Raw genomic sequence first — 21124 nt, forward strand, 5'->3', positions numbered from 1 at the left:
GGGGGGGGGGACGGAGTTTCGCTCTTGTTACCCAGGCTGGAGTGCAATGGCGCGATCTCGGCTCACCGCAACCTCCGCCTCCTGGGTTCAGGCAATTCTCCTGTCTCAGCCTCCTGAGTAGCTGGGATTACAGGCACGCGCTACCATGCCCAGCTAATTTTTTGTATTTTTAGTAGAGACGGGGTTTCACCGTGTTGACCAGGATGGTCTCGATCTCTTGACCTCGTGATCCACCCGCCTCGGCCTCCCAAAGTGTTGGGATTACAGGCTTGAGCCACCGCGCCCGGCCCTCTTTTCTACTTTTTAAGATTCATCAGTGAACATATAATGTATAATTGGTGAAAAGGAAAATTCCTTCTGGAAGGAAGATGAAGTGAGATACTTACAGGGCATGGGGTGTTATTATGACAGGGCTGATTTTGTTAAAGGGATGATGTGGGGTGGCCAAGAAATCCTTGGGGATAAATTTTGAGCTGGGCCTTAATACAGTGGGTATCTAGTCCTTTTGTTTGTTTGTTTCCAAACTGAAGCAACTGAAGTAATAAAATGGTTATGCATTGAACATTTTTGAAAAATTCAGGCTGTTGAAAAGCATGATTGTGAAAATCATGCAAGATCTCAGTGCCCACCCCAACCTCCCCTCCATAGCCACTGTTAGTGTTTTGATGTAGGCCGGGCACGGTGGCTCACACCTGTAATCCCAGCACTTTGAGAGGCCGTTGCGGGTGGATCACCTGAGGTCAGGAGTTCGAGACCATCCTGACCAATATGGTGAAACCTTGTCTTTACTAAAAATACAAAAATTAGCCAGGCATGGTGGGGTGCACCTGTAATATCAACTACCCGGGAGGCTAAGTCAGGAGAATTGCTTGAGCTGGGATGTGGAGGTTGCAGTGATCGCGCCACCGCACTCCAGCCTGGGCGACAGAGCGAGACTCCATCTCAAAAACAAAAAAATTGATGTGTATCTTCTAGGTTTTTTCCTAGTCCCTAGCTATTATGTTACAAATAATAATAACAATAATGATAATAATGAAGGACTGCGATAACAAAAGCAGGGGTTTTTGTAAGGTGGATTTCTTGTTCTCGGAGTTCCCCTTGGCCATCTGTCCACGCCTCCACCTGTTGACCCCTAGATACTCCTGCAGCAGATGGGCTTCCCTGACTCAGGTGATCAAGGGCCAGCATCTGGGGAGCGAGAGTAATCAAGAAGCCTCTGCCCTTCCCTCCTCTCCCACTTCAGCCCCCTTCTTCTCCAGCCTGCCCACAGCCTTGCTGCTGCCCACACTCATGCTGCCTATGGCCCTGCCAGGCACGCCGAGAGGAAGGTCACCCTGCCTGGCCGAGTTCCTGCCCGCCCAGCGTCTGCCTGATTGCTGAGTGCCTGCCAAGCGCCAGCCTAATCTGAGGAGAGCTTTAGAAGCCGCCCTAGGGCGGGCTGCTCTTTTGTTTCTGGAATCCAGGCCACTCAGCAGAGGGGCTGGCTTCCTGCACTGCGCTGCTGCAGGCTGCCTTCAAGCGAGCGAGTGGACTTAGGTCAAGAGTGTCTGGGGAGGAATGCAGACCCTTAGAGCAAAGCCCTTGTTATGAATGCCCTCCCCGCACCCCCTAATTGGGTTAGCGAAGTGATCAGCTGGACTCTCAAACTACACAGGAAAAGCGTGCTGCAGCCCTACGTTATTTATATGCCAAAGAATCTCCCTTTTCCCAGTGAAGGGAACAAGCTGAGGCTCACAGCTGCTATTTCTACTTGGTTTGGGGGCTCTGCGGAGAACACACTGATAGACAGGTGTCCTTCCACACAGAGGCGCCTCAGCTCTAAGGTAGAAAGCCTCACTGCACATTTCTCGAAGCAGGTTTCTTTGAAAGCCCAAAGAGCCTTTGACAGAGGTAGATCAACTCAACCCTGAGACTTGATTCCGCAGCTTGAGGGAAGGGGAAGGACCGCGTTGCTGAGTTGCTGTTATCACCAAACATGCTACATTTATGGCAGTGTGACCCCCATTTCTCAGATATGGACACTGAGGGTCAGTTCACATGCCCAAGGTTAGTAAAGAGTGGAACTAAGATTCCAACCCAGAACCGCCTGACCTCACACTCTGTATGTACCAAGCTAATCCCCAGTGTGCGGGGGCGGGAGGTGAGGTGGTTGGTAGAGGAAGTGACTCTGTATTTATTCTTTTTTATTCAATACATATTTATTGAACACCTGCATCTGTGCCAGCTACATAAACAAGTAAATTTTTGGCCACAAACAGAAGATTACTAAAAGAGAGAATAAGGTGAACCTGATTTGGAATGATAGACAGGTCAGAGAAGGCCTTTTAGGAAATGACATTTAAATCAATATTTGAGGAACTGGGGAGAGACAGCATCCCAGGAAGCCAGTGTTCTAGCTTCAAAATCCTGTCCTCTTGAGACTAGCCCCTTCAGCACGCTGTACCTACTAACCTCTTCTTGACATGTACTGCTGCACATTCCAATTGTCCATAACTTTTCCTTCCTTCCTTCCCTTCTTTCTTTCTCTCTTTTTTTTCTTTCTTTTTTTCTTTTTTCATATAGAGATGGGGTTTCACCATCTTGGCCAGGCTGGTCTTGAACTTCTGACCTTGTGATCCACCCATCTCGGCCTCCCAAAGTGCTAGGATTACAGGCGTGAGCCACTGTGCCCAGCCGGCCTTCCTTCCTTCCTTCCTTCCTCCACTTTCTTTTTCTTTCTTTCCCTCTCTCCCTCCCTCTTTCCTTTCCTTTCCTTCCCTTTCCCTTTCCTCTCTTTTCTTTTCTTTTCTTTTCTTTTTTTCTTTCTTTGAGTCTGACTCTGTCACCCAGGCTGGAGTACAGTGATACAGTTTCGACTCACTGCAATCTCTGCCTCCTGGGTTCAAGCGCTTCTCATGCCTCAGCCTCCCAAGTAACTGATGCCACAGGTATGCACCCCCACACCCAGCTAATTTTGTATTTTTAGTAGAGACAGGGTTTTGCCATGATGGCCAGGCTGCTCTTGAACTCCTGGCCTCAAGTGATCTGCCCGCCTTGGCCTCCTACGGTGCTGAAATTACAGGAATGAGCCACTGCACCTGGTCCATAACTTTTTCTTTTATACACCAATGTCTGTCTTTGAGAATCTGCTCAAGGTAAAGGACCGTCTTCCCAGGAACATGTACAGGAAAGATGTTCTGTGTGTTGCATTGAGCTCTCTTCTCTCACTTGGCTCAAGGGAAAATCTAGAAGACTTTGAGCTTGTCGAGTTGAATGGGGAGGGAAGTCAAGACGTTGCCTATCTGACTTATGTTTTGGGGCTTTGGACTGCACTGATGAAGGCAGCGTGGCCTGGCCAAAGGTCACTTGGCTAAGGCTAATTTCCGGCAGCTGCAGCCTACCAGACATCAAGGATCTGTGGCTGTGGCTGCTTCTTGTCATGACCCTGAACTTAGAGCCCTGTGCTTAGAGGAAATACCCACGTAGCCTGCAAGCTTGTGAGGGCTGATGGAAGGTGGGAGCACTGTTGAGGGGAGCTGCAGAGCCCCACACTGGCTGCTGCTGCCAACTGTTTAGCCTTACCTTGGGAAGAAAGTGGCCAAAAGATCTCTCTGCAAGGCTGCTCAGACTGGGCGGATGCCCTGCCCTAATCCCTTCAGTTAATATTGCCCTCAGGGTAGGGCAAGGCAGTTTTCTTAACAGCACGAAAGCCGGGCCACATTTCCAGCCTGCGTCTAGGCACACCCTGCCTGGCTGGCTGTTACCCAGATAGGACACTCATGTGGCTTTGCAGCTGCTGTTTCTCCTAGTGAGATTCTTACCTTTTCTGCATCTTCAACAGGTAGATTTTAAAACCTGGCTCAATCTTCAACTTCAGCCTCTTTTGAAGTTCCCACGGACTTGCTTCTCTGTAGAGTTGGTCATGACTTCCCTCTGTAGGCCAGGACCTTCTGTATCCACCACTGCAATTCTTTACTTTGTTTCTTTACAGTCTCTCCCTCCGTCCCACTCCTTCTTTCCTTCAACGGTTAGTTACTGGGCACCTAATCCTGTTCTCGTCACACTGGGGTGCTGAGGAAACAGTGATGTGTAAAGGAGACCCAGACCTGCCTTCAAGGAGTTTGAACTCCATGGTGGCCACATAAATTCATCGAACCATGAAGATGAAGAATACACAAGCGCATCAGGTCTTTTCCTTAAAGAAGTTAAGCTGGGGCTAAAAGAGCTCCATGACTTATTTATTTATTTAGAGATGGACTTGTGCTCTGTCATCGAGGCTGGAGTGCAGTGGTGAGATCTCAGCTCTCTGCAACCTCCACCTGCCAGGTTCAAGTGATTCTCCTGCCTCAGCCTTCTGGGTAGCTCAGATTACAGACGCATGCCATTACACCCAGCTAATTTTCATATATTTAGTAGATATGGGGGTTTTACCATGTTGCCCAGGCTGGTCTTGAACTCCTGACCTCAGGTGATCCACGTGCCTCGGCCTCCCAAAGTACTGGGATTACAGGTGTGAGCCACCATGCCCAGCCAAGCTCCATGACTTAAAAAAAAAAAAAAAAAAAAAAAAATTCTGGTAAACCCAAGCAATTTTTTAAAAAATTGAATAAAGGGATACTTTGAAAGTATTCTAATTCAGATCTGTGCTAGTTAGATAAAGCTCAGGGACTTGGGGATGTTTTGAAATGGAATTTCTTCATATATAAACATAAGGGAGAAGAAATAATTTATTAGCTTTGAGCATCTTCCATGAGCAAAGCTCCAGGACTGCGAAAATAGCTGAGTCCTGACCTCTGGGCTCTCCGGAGGATCAAGCCAGAGGAGAAGGAATCAGTGTGAAATCTCAGCTCAAGCCTCCTTTGCAGGAGGCAGTCCTCCCTCCCTACAGAGACTGTGGAGCCTCCCAGAGCATCTGTGGGTTTCCTTTGTAGTGTTTGTTCATCACAATTTGGAACTCTGCAACTGTCTTGTTGCTGGATTACCACCTCTTGTTGGACCATGGACTCCATGACTGTGGGTGATATGGCTGTCTTACTTTTTCTATAGCAGCTTTATTGAGATATAATAATTCACATATCATAAAATTCACTTTTTTTTTTAGACAGGGTCTGGCTCTGTCGTCCAGACTGGAATGCAGCGACACAATCTCAAGTCACTGCAACCTCTGCCTCCTGCACTCAAGTGATCCTCGCACCTCAGCCTGCCAAATAGCTGGGACTACAGGCATGCACTGACACACCAGGCTAATTTTTTAATTTTTTGTAGAAATGGGGTTTTGCCATGTTGTCCAGGGTAGTCTCAGACTCCTGAACTCAAGCAATCCACCTGCCTCAGCCTCCCAAAGTGCTTGGATTACGGATGTGAGCCACTGCACCCAGCCAAATTTAGCTTTTTTAAAGTGCAATTAAGCAATCTAAGTGTCCGTGAACAGATGAATGGATAAAGAAAGCGTGGTACATATACACAGTGGAGTATTACTCAGTCATAAAAAAGAGTGAGATCCTGTCATTTGCAACATGGATGGAACTGGAGATCATATGTAAAGTGAAATAAGCCAGGCATAGAAAGACAAACTGAGCATGTTCTCACTTATTTGTGGAATCTGAAAATCAAAACAGTTGAACTCATGGACATAGAGAGTAGAAGGATGGTTCCCAGAGGCAGGAAAAGGTAGTAGGCATTGTGGAGGAGGTGGGGATGGTTAATGGGACACATAAAAAAGTAGAAAGAATGAATAAGACATATTTTATCACACGACAGGATGACTATAATCAATAATAACTTAATTGTACATTTCAAAATAACTAAGTGTAATTGGATTATTTGTAACACAAATGATAAATGTTTGCGGGAATGGATACCCCATTCTCCGTGATGTGATTGTTTCACATTACATGCCTGTATCAAAATGTCTCATGTACCCCACAAATCTGTACTCCTGCTGTGCACCCACAAAATTAATAAACATGTGCAGTTTAGTTGTTTGTGTATTCACAGAGCTGTACAACCATCACTGCTATCTAATGACAGAACAGCTTTATAACTCCAAAAGAATCCCCATACCTATTAGCAGCTACTTCCCATTAACTGTTACCCCTAACCTCTGCCAACCACTCATCTACTTTCTGTTTGTATGGATTTACCTATTCTGGATATTTCATATGAATGGAATTATGTAATACATGGCCTTTTATGATCGGCTTTTTTCACTTAACATAATGTTTTCAAGATTCATCCCTATTGTAACATGTATAATATTCTATTGTATGAGGCTGGGCGTGGGGGCTCACGGCTGTAATCCCAGCTCTTTGGGAGGCCGAGGCAGGCGGATCACGAGGTCATGAGTTCGAGACCGGTCTGGCCAACACAGTGAAACCCCATCTCTACTAAAAATACAAAAATTAGCCAGATGTGGTGCTGGGCACCTGTAATCCTAGCTATTCAGGAGGCTGAGGCAGGGGAATTGCTTGAATCCGGGAGGCAGAGGTTGTAGTGAACCGAGATGGTGCCACTGCACTCCAGCCTGGGCAGCAGAGCTAGATTCCACCTCAAAAAAAAAAAAGAAAAAATCTAAAAAAAAATATTCTATTGTATGGATATACTACATTTTGTTTATCCATTCATCAGTTGATAAGCTTTTGAGTTGTTTCTACTTGGGAACTGTTATGAATAATGCCGACGTGAGTATTCACATACAAGTTTTTGTGCAGCCATATGTTTTCATTTCTCTTAGGTATATACCAAAGACTGGACTGGCTGGGTCATGTGAGAACCCTAACATTTTGAGGAGTTGCCAGACTGTTTCCCGCAGTGTCTGCAGCATTTTACTTTCCCACCAGTAGTATATGAGGGTTCCAATTTGGCCCTATCCAGCACTTGTATATTTTCAGTTTTGTTTTGTTTTTGAGATGGAGTCTTGCTCTGTCGCCAGGCTGGAGTGCAGTGGCACGATCTCAGCTCACTGCAACCTCCACCTCCTGGGTTCAAGCGATTCTCCTGCCTCAGCAGGATTTGTATTTTCAATAGAGATGGGGTTTCACCATGTTGGCCAGGATGGTCTCCATCTCCTGACCTCGTGATCTGCCCACTTCAGCCTCCCAAAGTGCTGGGATTACATGTGTGAGCCACCGCATCCGGCTCAGCTTTGTATTGATTTTTTTTACAACAGCCATTCTAATGAGTGTAAGGTAATATCTTATCGAGGTTTTAATTTGCATTTCCCTAATGATTAGTAATGTTGGACACCTTTTCATATGTTTGTTGGTCAGTCATTGCTCATTTTTAAATTGGGTTGTCTTTTTTGTTGTTGAGCTGTAAGAGTTCTTTATGTGATCCGAATATGGTCTTTTATTAACATAATGATTTTCAAATATTTTCCTCTATTTTGCAGGTTGTCTTTTTACTTTCTAGATGGTGTAATCAGAAGCACAAATGTTTTAAGTTTTGAAATTCAACTTAAGTATTTTTCCCTTGATTGCTTCTTCTTTTAGTGTCATGTCTAAGAAACCATTGCCTAATCTAAGGTCATGAAGATGTCCTCCTGTTTTCTTCTAAGAGTTTTATAATTGAAGCCGGGCGTGGTGGCTCACACCTGTCATGTCAGCACTTTGGGAGGCCGAGGCGGGTAGATCACAAGGTCAAGAGATTGAGACCATCTTGGCTAACATGGTGAAACCCCGTCTCTACTAAAAATACAAAAATTAGCTGGGCATTGTGGCACGCGCCAGTAGTCCTAGCTACTGGTAAGCCTGAGGCAGGAGAACCGCTTGAACCTGGGAGGCTGAGGTTGCAGTGAGCCAAGATCATGCTATTGCACTCCAGCTTGGGTGACAGAGCAAGACTCCATCTCAGAAAAAAAAAAAGTTTTATAATTGTAAGTCTTGTGTTTAGGTCTGTGTCTAACTTATTCCATATTGCATCCCCAGTGCCTAGAATAATGGCTAGTGTAGAGAAGGTATTTGTACTTATTGAGTGAAGTGAATAAATGAATGAATAGCTCTTGAAGGAATGAATGAGCAGATATCTCTTTCTAGTCCTGGATCTGCTGCTGGTTAAATAAGCCCCAGGGTTAAGAGAGAGGCATTAGGGCCAGGGGCAGTGGCTCATGCCTGTAACCCCAGCACTTTGGGAGACCGAGGTGGATGGATCAAGAGATCAGGAGTTCAAGACCAGCCCCGCCAAGATGGTGAAACCCCATCCCTACTAAAAATACAAAAATTAGCAGGGTGTGGTGGTGGGTGCCTGTAATTCCAGCTGCTCAAGAGGCTGAGGCAGAGAATTGCATGAACCCAGGAGGCATTGTATAGAAGAAGGGCACCAATTTGTTTCATTTTCATCCCCCTGTGAGCCTGCCATTAGTGAGTAGTCACATTCCTTTTCCGTTAACTTCTTTCCTGCTTTCCTTCAATTTTAACTCTTTTTAGTTTCCTTCTTTGGCAAAATGTTGCAAAGATGTTTCCTAAACAAGTAATGTCTAGGCTGGAAGTGGTGGCTCAGACCTGTAATCCCAGCCCTTTAGGAAGCCAAGGAGGGAGGCATCGCTTGAGGCCAGGGGTTCGAGACCAGCCCAGGCAACATGATAAGACCCCTGACTCTACAAAAAAAATACAAAAACAACTAGCTGGGTGCTATGATGCATGCCAGTAGTCCTAGCTACTTGGGAAGCCAAGGTGGGAGGATTGCTTGAGCCCAGAAGTTCAAGGCTTCTGTGAGCTCTGATTGCACCACTGCACTCTAGCCTGGGTAACAGGGGGAGACCCCTCTCTAAAAAAAAAAAAAAAAAAAACTAAAAAAAACGCAAATAGTGTCTAATCTACTTTGATTAAATGGTAAATATGATAGATACTGCGTATAAGATCATTTTTATGTTGTAAAAATCTTTGTTGGTTTGATATTTCTTTTATTAGTTTTTCTTGAGTTCAGCAACTCAATTAAGATAATGTGGCAGTATATAAATTGCAAAGTAGAAGTAAAACTCACCTAGCCGCCCCCCGGGGGTGTGGGCAGTATCATGATGTATGAACTTACGATTAGAAAAAAATGTATATGCATGTAGAAAGAAAGAAGACAAATGTCAAAAATTAGGGAATTGAGGTAAAGCGCATTTGGGAGTCCCTTGTACTAGTATTTCAACAACATTTTTAGATTAATTTTTTTTCAAAAACCCATCCCTCGTAATCCTGCCCTCAAAAAGAATTAGATGTGGATCCTGAGAGGTTACAGGTGTGGTAGGCATTTTGCATACATTTTAAACTTAGTTCTCAGCTCTTGAGGAGAAAACAAAGGTGATGGCAGGTGAGCAGGGTCACACAAGTTGGCTGTGTAGTGGAACCAGAATTTGGAAGTGTTACTTCAGATCAGAGCCTGGGTGGACGCAGGGGAGCATTTGGACTTAGACCTCTGACCTCAAGGCCTTTATTCCTTTATGGCCTTGTGTATCTCAAATAGCAAACCTTTCCGCTGGGAAGGAATGACTGGCTTCCTCTCTCATCCTCTAAGTCCCCGATATTTTTTGAGCCTGAGCTTAGTGAAAGCAGATGGGAGATAGCCCAGGAGGGGCTGCTGTCCTGGGACTTGCAGGAAAACTAATCAGGGTATGGAGGGAATCATTGCCTCCCATTCAGTCAGCAGGCAGGCCTTGAGGTCCCATTTCCTGGAACCGCTGAGACTCTGGGGAGGCAGCCCTGACCGTCACCCTTCCGCCCCGCCTGTCCTCCAGGAACTGAAGCTGCCCTCCTTCCGAGCCCACTCCCCACTCCTGAAGAGCCGCCGGTTCTTCGTGGACATCCTGACCCTACTGAGCAGCCACTGCCAGCTCTGCCCTGCAGCCCGGCACCTGGCCGTCTACCTGCTGGACCACTTCATGGATCGCTACAATGTCACCACCTCCAAGCAGCTCTACATCGTGGCCATCTCCTGCCTCCTACTTGCAAGTAAGCGAAACCTATGTCTTCCTCCGCACTTATGCGGTCTCCTCACGTCAGTGCACCTGGCTGCTTCCAGATCACTTTACATCTCGACGATGTTTGCACGTCTTCTGTGTTCATCCTTCACCGAGCACTTTTTAGCTGCAACATTTTTTTAGCATCTATAATGTACCAAACCAAGTAATAAGGATGTTAGCAGCTTATCTCAGTTAATCCACACAGTGGCCCTAAGAGACAGATACTCTTTTTTTTTAATTTATTGTTTTTTTTTTTAAGACGGGGTTTCACCATGTTGATCAGGCTGGTCTTGAACTCCCGACCTCAGGTGATCTGCCCACCTTGGCCGACAGATACTCTTAGTATACCTCACTTTACAGAGGCACAGAGAGGTGAAGAAGCTGGTTTGGGGCTGCCCAGATGGTATATGGCAGACAAGATTTGAGCCCAGAACTGTGTGATGCCAGAGTCTGCGCCCTTAACCTCCTGCCTCCTGCTTTCAGTATGGGGGATCTGAATGGACTGGGAGGGGAACCCTAGCAACCACTGTTCTTAGAGGTGTTTTGAAATGTGACAGCTTGATTTGGACCTAAGCAGGACCTATTGTGTGGTTACCAGGCCTGGGCACAGCCCTCTTGGGGTTTGCACCTTCCAAAGAGGCCTCACTAAAAACATAGCATAGCTTTGACCATCTGTCTGTCTGCCTTGGTAGGGATTACTGTATTAATTCGCTGCTACTTGGATGATCTTAAAACAGTTCTGCCATGCCACCCTACCACTTAACATCACCCCATGGTTTACCGGCAGTCTTAGGATAAACACCAACCCTCAAGTTCCTGCCTCTTTGACCTGTGCCTTTCTCCTCATCACTTCCTGGGTTCCAGCCACACTGGCCAGGCCCCCTCTTGTCATAGAGCTTTGCACCTGCTGTTTCCTCTACCCGGATCACTTCTCGCTCCCTCCCGCTGTCCACCTGGTTCTGGTTAAACATCACTCAGGCTCTATATCCCTGTGAAAACCTTCCCTCACTGCCCTCAGCAGGTGAGGTCTACTGAGTATACACACCCTCAGCGTGATGTGCTTTGAATTAACAACCACTGCCCCCCATGGATAGCAAGTTTCAGGGATGGAAATGAGCTTGGCACATAATAAGACCTCAAAAACAATTTGTGGAATCAATGAAACTAATGGAGCTAAGGGTTTCTTGAGAGCCAGGCCTCTACACTTCTCTAGGTTGCCCTTAATGCAGAGGAATGGAATGCCCCAGAGGCCTCAGGCTCAAAGTGGCCAGGTTCAATTAGGACATTTCTTTGACATCTTGTATTGTATTCTTGACAGTCAGATTTTACATTCTCCTCTGAGACTAGTTTCTGTCCTATTTCATTACACATTTTCCCTTCCAACCCTGCCATCCTTCATCCTGCTTGGTGCTGCAGGACTGTGGCACCCACTTTCTTCTGTGGCGTTGTCTGCTTTTGGCAGGCTGCCATAAACCCCGTGGGCACAGTCACCCAGTTCCAGAAGCACAGATTTAGAGTTTTCAGAATTCCATCTCATTTTCCACGCTGACACCTTCTACCTGCATGTTCGTGATCCCAGTGGCTGCTTTGGGCTCACAGATCCACATTTGGTGATTTTCCTCTACCTTGGGCTGACTGGATTCCCTTGTTACACATGGGAACCAGTCTTGCCGGGTGTCCAGTCTGTCTCAGCATCCCAAATCAACATACAGCTCCCTTTCATCTGTGGGGCTTGGGAGACATCTCCATCAGTGGAGGGCATGCTGGGCCTTGTATTTCAAGCAGCACAGGAGAAATCCACACCATGGCCTTTGGCTGCTGCTGCTGTCTATGACCTAAGGCCTGCTGGGGGCAGGGGACTTATATTTCCATAGGGCCATGGAAGCTCTCCCCAATTGTCTGTCTGGGGAGCAGCGACATGAGGCACACACTGGAGACTCCTTTGTGCTGCTGCGGCTGTGATGGCAGGAGGGGGCATTTCAGACTGAGAGGCAGACGCCCCCACCCACATGTCTGAGGGCAGCACAGCCCTGGGGCAGCAGGAACGGATTTTTCAGGACACCTGCCATATGCTCCAGAGACCAGAAGGAAGAAAAGTTTCCATGACAGCCTGAAATCCTATTCTTCCCTCCACCCCTCTCCCCAGGCCATTGTGGGCCACAGTGAGGGGGGTCACCTTGCCTCAGGAAGTTTGGAGATCTGCTAATTTGGTACCAAAATATTCTGAGATAAGAGCTGGGGTTCTTGCCTTCCCCCAACTTGTCAATCTTAGGTTTTTAAATCTGTTTTCAGATAGACAGGGCAGGCACAGTGGCTCACGGTTGTAATCCCAACACTTTGGGAGGTGGAGGCAGGTGGATAACCTCAGGTAGGAGTTCAAGATCAGCCTGGCCAAGATGATGAAACCCCATCTCTACTAAAAATATGAAAATTAACCGGGCATGGTGGTGAGTGCTGTAATCCCAGGTACTTAGGAGGCTAAGGCAGGAGAATTGCTTAAACCCAGGAATAGGAGGCTGCAGTGTGCTGAGATGGTGCCACTGCACTCCAGACTGGGTGACAAGAGCAAAGCTTTGTCTCAAAAAAAAAAAAAAAAAGATAGGAAGCAGGGATGGGATCTTCTCATCTACCTACAGCCCTTTCTGCTCCGTAAAACAGGGCTCAGCCAAAAGCCCATGTCTGCAGGCCGCAGGAGGAGGCAGAACAAGCAAGAGCTTCCCATCATTCCACAGTGGACTCCTGATAAAGACACCTTCTCTCCCTCAGAGTTCATTGTGTGCATCTACTACCTTAACAGGATAGAACTGTTCTATAAATATAGTATAGAGATCACTATGCTGTAAATGTAGTTGAGCCAGGCTCTTCTTAAACCTTTCATATATACAGCACCCCTCCCGCAATGTCTTTTTGTTGTTCCTATTGTTTAATTAAAAGAATAATCTGACAACATGGAAACCCCACGACTTCCAGGTGAGTTAGCCTTGGCAGTGTCCCAGGATCATCGGCATCGCAGCAGCTGTGACTTCCTTCCTTACTGTTCTCTTTCTACATGCTGGACCCCATGCCAGGCACTTTATACACATCACATGGATCCTCACTGCCAGCCTACGAGGTCACCGCCCCTTTTATAGGTTCAGAGAGGCCACGTAACTCACCCAACTTCTAGTATGGGGTTGTGTGGTTTTTTTTTAATTGAGATAAAATACAACCAGATGCAGTGTCTCATGTCTGTAATCCCAGCACTTGGGGAGGCTGAGGTGGACAGATCCCTTGAGGCCAGGAGTTTGAGACCAGCCTGGCCAATATGGAGAGCCCCGTCTATACTAAAAAAAAAAAAAAAAAAATAGAGAAATTAGCTGAGTGTTGGTGGCTTGTGCCTGTGGTCCCAGCTACATGGGAGGCTGAGGCTAGAGAATTGCTTGAGCCCAGGAAGTGGAGGTTGCAGTGAGCTGAAATCACTCACGCCACTGCACTCCAGCCTGGGTGACAGAGGAAGACCCTATCTCACAAAAGGAAAAAAAAAGAGAGATAAAATTCATGCCACAACATAAAATTCAAGATTTTAACCATTTTAAAGTGTACAGTCGACTGGTATTTAGTGCCTGCACACTCTTATCTACTTGCAGAACATTTTTATCACCTTAAAAGGAACCTTTGTACCCATTAAGCCGTCACTTCCCTTTTCTTCCCACCCCCAGCTCTGGCAGGCATGAGTCTGCTTACTGTCTGTATAGATGTGTCTATTCTGGCTCTTGTATATAAAAGGGATCACACAATATGTGACCATTTGTGTCTGGCATCTTTTGCTTCATACAGAATTTTGAAGCCTCATCCATGTTGCAGCACATTATCAGTACTTCATTTCTTTTTCTTCCTTTTTTTTTTTTGAGATGGAGTTTTGCTTTTTTTTTTTTTAAATAGAGACAGCATGTCACCAAGGCCAGGATGGTTTCTATCTCCTGACCTCGTAATCTGCCCACCTTGGCCTCTCAAAGTGCTGGAATTACAGGCGTGAGCCACTACGCCCGGCCTAGATGGAGTTTCCCTCTTATCACCCAGGCTACAGTGCAATGGCATGATCTCTGCCCACTGCAACCTCCACCTCCTGGGTTCAAACAATTCTCCTGCTTCAGCCTCCCAGGTAGCTGGGATTACAGGTATGCGCCACTACGCCCAGCTAATTTTGTATCCTTAGTAGAGACAGGGTTTCACCATGTTGGCCAGGTTGGCCTTGAACTCCTGACCTCAGGTGATCCACCCGACTTGGCCCTGCAAAGTGCTGGGATTACAGGTGTGAGCCACTGCGCCCAGCCTTCATTTCTTTTTATGACTGAATAATATTCCATTGTATATCCCAGAGTGTGTTTATCCAGTCTTCTGTTGATGGATGTTTAGGTTATTTTTGCCTTTTAGTATTGTGAACAGTGCTGCAGTAAACATTCAGGTACCAGTTTTATTTGAACACTGGTTTCTTTTTTCTTTTTTTGAGATGGAGTCTTGTTCTGTCGCCCAGGCTAGAGGGTAGTGGTGTCATCTCGGCTCACTGCAACCTCCGTCTCCCAGGTTCAGGTGATTCTCCTGCCTCAGCCTCCCGAATAGGTGAGATTACAGGCGCCTGCCACCACGCCTGGCTAATTTTTATATTTTTAGTAGAGACAGGTTTCACCATCTTGGCCAGGCTGGTCTCAAACTCCTGACCTTGTGATCTCCTCACCTTGGCCTCCCAAAGTGCTGGGATTACAGGTGTGAGCTACCGAGCCTGGCCTTGAACACTGGTTTCTAATTCTTTTGGGTATAGGCCTAGGGGTTGGATTATGGGTCATGTGGTAATTTTGTGTTGGAGTTTTTGAGACACCTTGGAGTTTTGCTTTTGCATGGTGGTTGCTGCCAGATGACTGCAGTGTTGAGTCTTTGGCCCCGGGACATGGACCAGCCTGAGGAGTGAGGGAGGATGGGGGAGAAAGCCAGGAGGGCAAGAGGTGACCTTTTGCTAGGGTAGCTAGGCCTTAACTGTAAGACCTTATTATTTTGTACAAGAAGTGTGAGATAGGTTTTTACTTTTCAAAACTGAAAAGAATTTAGCCAGGCCTGGTGGCACATGCCTGTAGTCCCAGCTACTTGGGAGGCTGAGGTGGGAGGAACTCTTGAGCCCAGGGGGTAGAGGCTGAAGTGAGCTGAGATCTTGACATTGCACTCCAGCCTGGACAACAGAGCCAGACCCTATCTCAAAACAAACACAAAAAAACTGAAAGGTACAGAAGTACCTAGCACAAAAAGTTGGTTTCTTCCCTTTGCTCACAGTCCCACTCCCACAGTTTTGTGTGAATCCTTCCAGACCCGGGCTGGGTGCAGTGGCTCATGCCTGTAATCCCAGCACTTTGGGAGGCCGAGGCGGGTGGATCACTTGAGATCAGAGTTCGAGACCAGCCTGGCCAACATGGTAAAACCCCATCTCTACTAAAAATTCTAAAAATTATCCAGGTACAGTGGCATACACTTATAATCCCAGCTACTCAGGAGGCTGAGGTGGAAGAATTGCTTGAACCCGAGAGGCAGAGATTGCAGTGAGCCAAGATTGCACCACTGCACTCCAGCCTGGGTAACAGGGCAAGACTCTGTCTCAAAAAACAGAAAACAACACAAATCCTTCCAAACCTAGATGTGTTTTCATAATTGGGAAAATAAACTTATTTTCATTTGTGGAGGAAAATAAATCATAAAATCCACCTCAATACACTACCCAGTGAACAAAATTGCCAGAGTCCCTCTTTCTTCCTTTTCCATTCTTCCTTTTTCTTCCCTATCTAATTGCAATTCCATTGTACTTTTTCTTTGTAAACTTCTGTTTTCTTTCACTGTCACTTCTGGGCCCCAAGGTTTCTCACTGCTGAGTGGTTTTCCTCTGTCCTCTGAGCCCCTCCTGCCCCTGGCCAATTGCCTGTCATCTGTGAAAAGCAGTGGAAGGTGAGGCTGATAGATCTGACTCTTAAAAGTTATGACTTCTGGTTTCTGTAGGTGGGGCCACGTCCTGTGCTGACCTTAGTGCTGACCCCATCCTCTTCTTTAGGAGAAAGAAGTGAAAAGCGTCTGGCGGGAGGTGGTCGCAGGGCCTTTCTTTCAGGGGAAGGGAAAATCCCCCCTCTGGCCCTGGTCCTCCTGCACAGCAGGGTTCCTTAGCTCTGTGAGTGTGTCATGCTGTGCTGAGCTTACCTGTATAAAGGCCCATCCCTTTACTATAGATTTTTTTTTTTTTTGAGACAAGGTCTCACTCTGTCACTCAGGCTAGAGTGCAGTGGTGCGATCTCAGTTCACTGCAGCCTCCACCTCCTGGGTTCAAGTGATTCTCATGCTTCACCCTCCCAAGTAGCTGGGATTACAGGTGAGTGCCACCACGCCCGGCTCATTTTTTGTATTTTTACTAGAGATGGGGTTTCACTGTGTTGGCCAGGCTGGTCTCAAATGTCTGACCTCAAATGATCTACCCACCTCTGTCTCCCAAAGTGCAGGGATTACAGGCATGAACCACTGAGCCTGGCCCTTACTACAGATTTCAAAAATTACAAATATTATACTCACTTGTAAAGTGAGATCCAAAGAATAAAATAAACATCCTTTTCCCATCCCACTCTCCAGAGGTAACACACAGTTTCTTGTGTCTTCTTCCAAATTTGATCTGGCGTATTTTTCTGGAATTATTCTGTGCACATACAGACACACAGTTGATCCTCATTATTCACGGACTTTGTCCTTGTGAATTTGCCTACTCGCCAAAACTCTTTTGCAGACCGGGCACAATGGCTTATGCCTGTAATCCTAGCACTTTGGGAGGCTGAGGCAGGTCTTTGGGATCACCTGAGGTCAGGAGTTTGAGACCAGCCTTGCCAACATGGGGAAACCCTGTCTCTACTAAAAATACAAAAAAAATAGCTGGGTGTGGCGGCGTGTGCCTGTAGTGCCAGCTACTCAGGAGACCAGGGCAGGAGAATTGCTTGAATCTGGGAGGCAGAGGTTGCAGTGAGCCAAGATTGCACCACTGCACTCCAGCCTGGATGACAGAGCGAGACTGTTTAAAAATAAAACGCTTTTGTAAACCCAGAATCAGTGGCAGCGCTTTTGCGGTGCTTCACGAACACACACAGAGCCACGTGTCCCATGTGGGTTGACCCATACTCATATTCTGACAAGAAGCTCTCTGCCTTCTTCTTTCAGCAGTCATGCTGTAAACAAGTGTCTTTTTGGTGAACTTAGTGCCACATTTTTCATATTTTTGTGCTTTTTGTTGGTGATTTTGGTGTAAACAAGTCTCTGAGAACAGGGCTGAAGTGGCATCTAGAGCTCCCAAGATGAAGAAGGCTGTGATGTGCCTTGTAGAAAAAATGTCTGTGTAGCCGGGCGCGGTGGCTCAAGCCTGTAATCCCAGCACTTTGGGAGGCCGAGGCGGGTGGATCACGAGGCCAAGAGATCGAGACCATCCTGGTCAACATGGTGAAACCCCGTCTCTACTAAAAATACAAAAAATTAGCTGGGCATGGTGGTGCGTGCCTGTAATCCCAGCTACTCAGGAGGGGGAGGCAGGAGAATTGCCTGAACCCAGGAGGCAGAGGTTGCGGTGAGCCGAGATCGCGCCATTGCACTCCAGCCTGGGTAACGTGAGTGAAACTCCATCTCAAAAAAAAAAAAAAAAATGTCTGTGTTAGAGAAACTTTGTTCAGGCAGAAATTATAATACTGTTGACCAGGAGGTAAATATTAGTTAATTAATGTATTAAACAAATACACAACACAAGGTTATACGCTGATCAATTGATGAAATGTTGTGATCAGAGGCTTGCAGGAACCTAACCTTGTACCTTCCCCTAGGAGCAGTGGTTCCAGTATTCACTAAATCAGTGTTCACAATGGCTTTGTAAAGTAAAACTGACAAGAATAGCGAGAATTGGCCAGATATATTTACACAAGTGGGTTGCTACGAAAGGTGCTTTCTTCATAGTATGTTAGGGAACCTGTTTTCCTAGCAGCTCTTGTGCATTTGCTTCACTCTTTTTATTGACTGCAAAGTCCTCCGTTTTATAAACACTGCCATTTATGTAATGATTTCTTTATTTTTGGACATTTGGGTTGCCGTCTTTTTTTTTTCACTGCTAGAAAAACATTTTTTACTTAGAAAGGTCCTATTAAAAAAAAATAGAAAAAAGACATTTTTTCATGCAGAAGAATATGACAATGACTGGCTTTTTCCCTATATCTTTGCACACTTACACGAGTCTGTAAGATAAATTCCCAGAGGTAGAATTGTTTTGGTCAAAGGATAGGTGCACTGAAGATTTGGTAAGTAGTGCCAAATTGCCTTACGAAAGTTTTAACTCAACCAACAGCTGATGAGATCCGTTTTTGCCTACATTTAACTTTATTTGTGGGAGCCTTTGGAACTGTTAGTATTGGTGGTAGGGTGGTGAGAACAGCTGCCTTCCAGAAAAACATCTATTTGACTTATTCTCTACCTAACCAATAAGCCTAAAGAACAAGTAGTGTCTCTTCTGCGTCCCAGCCCTTCACCCGTGTCCACTTGGGGCTTCCCTTCTGTGCTCCCAGCCATGAGTGCCTTTGCCCTGTGTTTCTGCCTTACCCTGTCCAGGAAGCACAGACAAGGAATCCTTTCCAGACCGATTGCTTTTAGTGCTTGGGCAGATACCACTAAAAGCTGTTGCCTGCCAGATACTTGCATCGGTGCTTTAGGAGATTCTAGGAGAGGCCTGTCTTCCTCCCAGTAAACCAGCATCACTCCCCCTGCATCCTTGTCCCCCACTCACCCCTGCTTTGATTATTTGGCAGCTGTTGCTTCTGAAAAGCAACTTCTTTGACAACTAGGTAGGGTATGGGATGGGGTCTCCCCATTGGAAATTTCAGAAACTTGAAAGTAGTCTTAATCCTTTCTGGTCGACAAGGATGAACGAATATGCTGCTTCCTGCCTGGAGAAGTTAAGCACATCAGCTCTCCCCAAAGCTGGGAATGCTTGAGATGCCTCCACAGCTCTAATTGTAGGCGATGGCTGCAAATGGGACAGTATTTCCAGGTGGTCTTTTTCAGGGCTGTATTTCTGGCAACGCATGAGATTTATTGATAGAATTAAACCTAAATCTGCAAGGAAATGTGGCAGCCCCCTTGCAGGAGATAATTTAATAGGTCCCTGCATCTCATGCAAGAGCGGCCAGGAGGAAACTCCATTTCCTCCCTGCCGCGGAGAGCATTGGAAGTGCTTGAGCCTTTCAGTGTTTGAACATTTCAGGAATCAGAATAGGTCTTACATTTGATGTGTGCAATTAAAGTTACTGTTGGCTATCTTTCTTCCAAAACAGTGCTATGACATCAATGGTGCCTCTCTAATCAGTGCCGTTTGGGTGGTGGCCACGCGGCACGGGGCAACTGGAAAGGGTGGTCCGTCACATTAGTGAGGGTCGCGCTGAGCAAATCCGGGCACGGGACTCGAATGTCACAGCACAGTGAGCGGAGGACATGGTGATTTTCCATTTCCTGTTCCCATCTCTGCAGACTGGCAGGCTTAGAGCTATTTCAGAGGAGGGATTTTGTGTAAACTGCCTGTCAGACAGCTGGCTGAGCCGGAAACTCTTAAATTGTTCAATTTGCCTTAGCAAGTCTAACACCCAGACCTGTTTGTCTGGAGCCTAAGTTTCTGGGCTCTGCCCAATAAACTAAAAGCCACTTTATTTTATTTTGTTTTGTTTTCTGGGAGTGGGGTTTGGGTTTCAAGCTGCATGAGTTAATTGAACGTGCAGTGTTCAGAAGCCGCTGATCACAGCAGCCCACCCCTTACCACGCAGGCACTCACCTATCAGTATTGTCAGTTGTGACAGCCAGCACTGCAGGGCAGCTTTGGTTGGTTTTGAAATCAGTTTCAGACTCAAGGGAGATATGTCAGCCTGTTCTATCCCTTGATGCTCAGATTAGAGATTATTTTTCTGTGTGGAGCATTTGCCTGGATTTTTGAAATTGTCTTCAAGAAGTGTATGTTGCCTTCCCCAACCTCCTAAATCTTAATTTTAATTACAAGCATTGTGGTGTCTAGACAGGAAAAGTCTCTTCTTTGTCACTGACACAGTGGGGTTTCTGGGACTTTTCTAGGAAAGTCTGACACCTCCTGACTTGTGGGCACTTGTAAACCAGGTTCATGCAGAGATATTCTTGGACCAGAACGGAGCTATGTTCTGGAACCTTCTCTGGCAGTTATTCTGCTAGCTCTGGCTTCTAGATTCCCATCAGCAGGGTCTTGCTTTCTGAAGAGTTTAAAATGTTTTTTTTTTATCAGCAGGAGAGTAATATTTGTTCCTGCAGAAAACCAGAAGATGGAAAAAAAAAATAAAAAGAACAAAATAAAAATCACTTGTAATCTCACTACTTTTCTTTTTTTTTATAATCAGAACCTGGGGGTGGAGGGTAAATCCTAGCCTCAGTGGTGATGGGATAGCTAATGTTTATTGAATATTTATTTTTATGTATGTATCTTTTTGAGACAGGATCTTACTCTGTCACTCAGGCTAGAATACGGTAGCATGGTCACAGCTTACTAAAGCCTCACCCTCCCTGGGCTCAGGTGATCCTTCACCTCAGCCTCTTAGTACCTGGGACCACAGGTGTACACACCCCACCAGGCCCTGCTAATTTTTTTTTTTTTTTTTTTTTTTTTGAGGGGGGGGTTCGCTCTTTTTTCCCAGGCTGGAGGGCAATGGCGCTATCTCGGCTCACTGCAACCTCCGCCTCCTGGGTTCAGGCAATTCTCCTGCCTCAGTCTCCTGAGTAGCTGGGACTACAGACACGCGCCACCATGCCCAGCTAATTTTTTGTAGTTTTAGTAGAGACGGGGTTTCACTATGTTGACCAGGATGGTCTCGATCTCTTGACCTTGTGATCCACCCGCCTCGGCCTCCCAAAGTGCTGGGATTACAGGCTTGAGCCGCCGCGCCCAGCCTAATTTTTTTTTTTTTAATAGAGTCTCACTCTGTTGCCCAGGCTGAAGTGCAGTGGTGCAATCTCGGCTCACAGCAACCTCTGCCTCCCAAGTCAAACATTTCTCCAGGTTCAAACGATCCTCCTGAGTAGTTGGGATTACAGATGTGCACTGCCACACCCGCTAATTTTGGTATTTTTGGTAGAGACAGGGTTTCATTGGTCAGGCTGGTCTTGAAC

General features: G+C 46.3%; 1 protein-coding gene across 1 annotated transcript in view; it reads left to right on the forward strand.

Annotated features, from left to right (window-relative positions):
- Positions 1 to 21124, forward strand: part of CCNJL (cyclin J like) — a 65276-nt gene that overhangs the window by 24429 nt on the left and 19723 nt on the right. Inside the window, exon 3 of the mRNA XM_032252748.1 lies at positions 9698 to 9911. Coding sequence (XP_032108639.1) covers positions 9698 to 9911 — 214 coding nt within the window. The remainder of the gene's footprint in view (positions 1 to 9697; positions 9912 to 21124) is intronic.

The sequence above is a fragment of the Sapajus apella genome, unplaced genomic scaffold (assembly GCF_009761245.1).
Source record: "Sapajus apella isolate SASKATOON/1434 unplaced genomic scaffold, GSC_monkey_1.0 scaffold79, whole genome shotgun sequence".
In the NCBI taxonomy this organism is placed as follows: domain Eukaryota; kingdom Metazoa; phylum Chordata; class Mammalia; order Primates; family Cebidae; genus Sapajus; species Sapajus apella.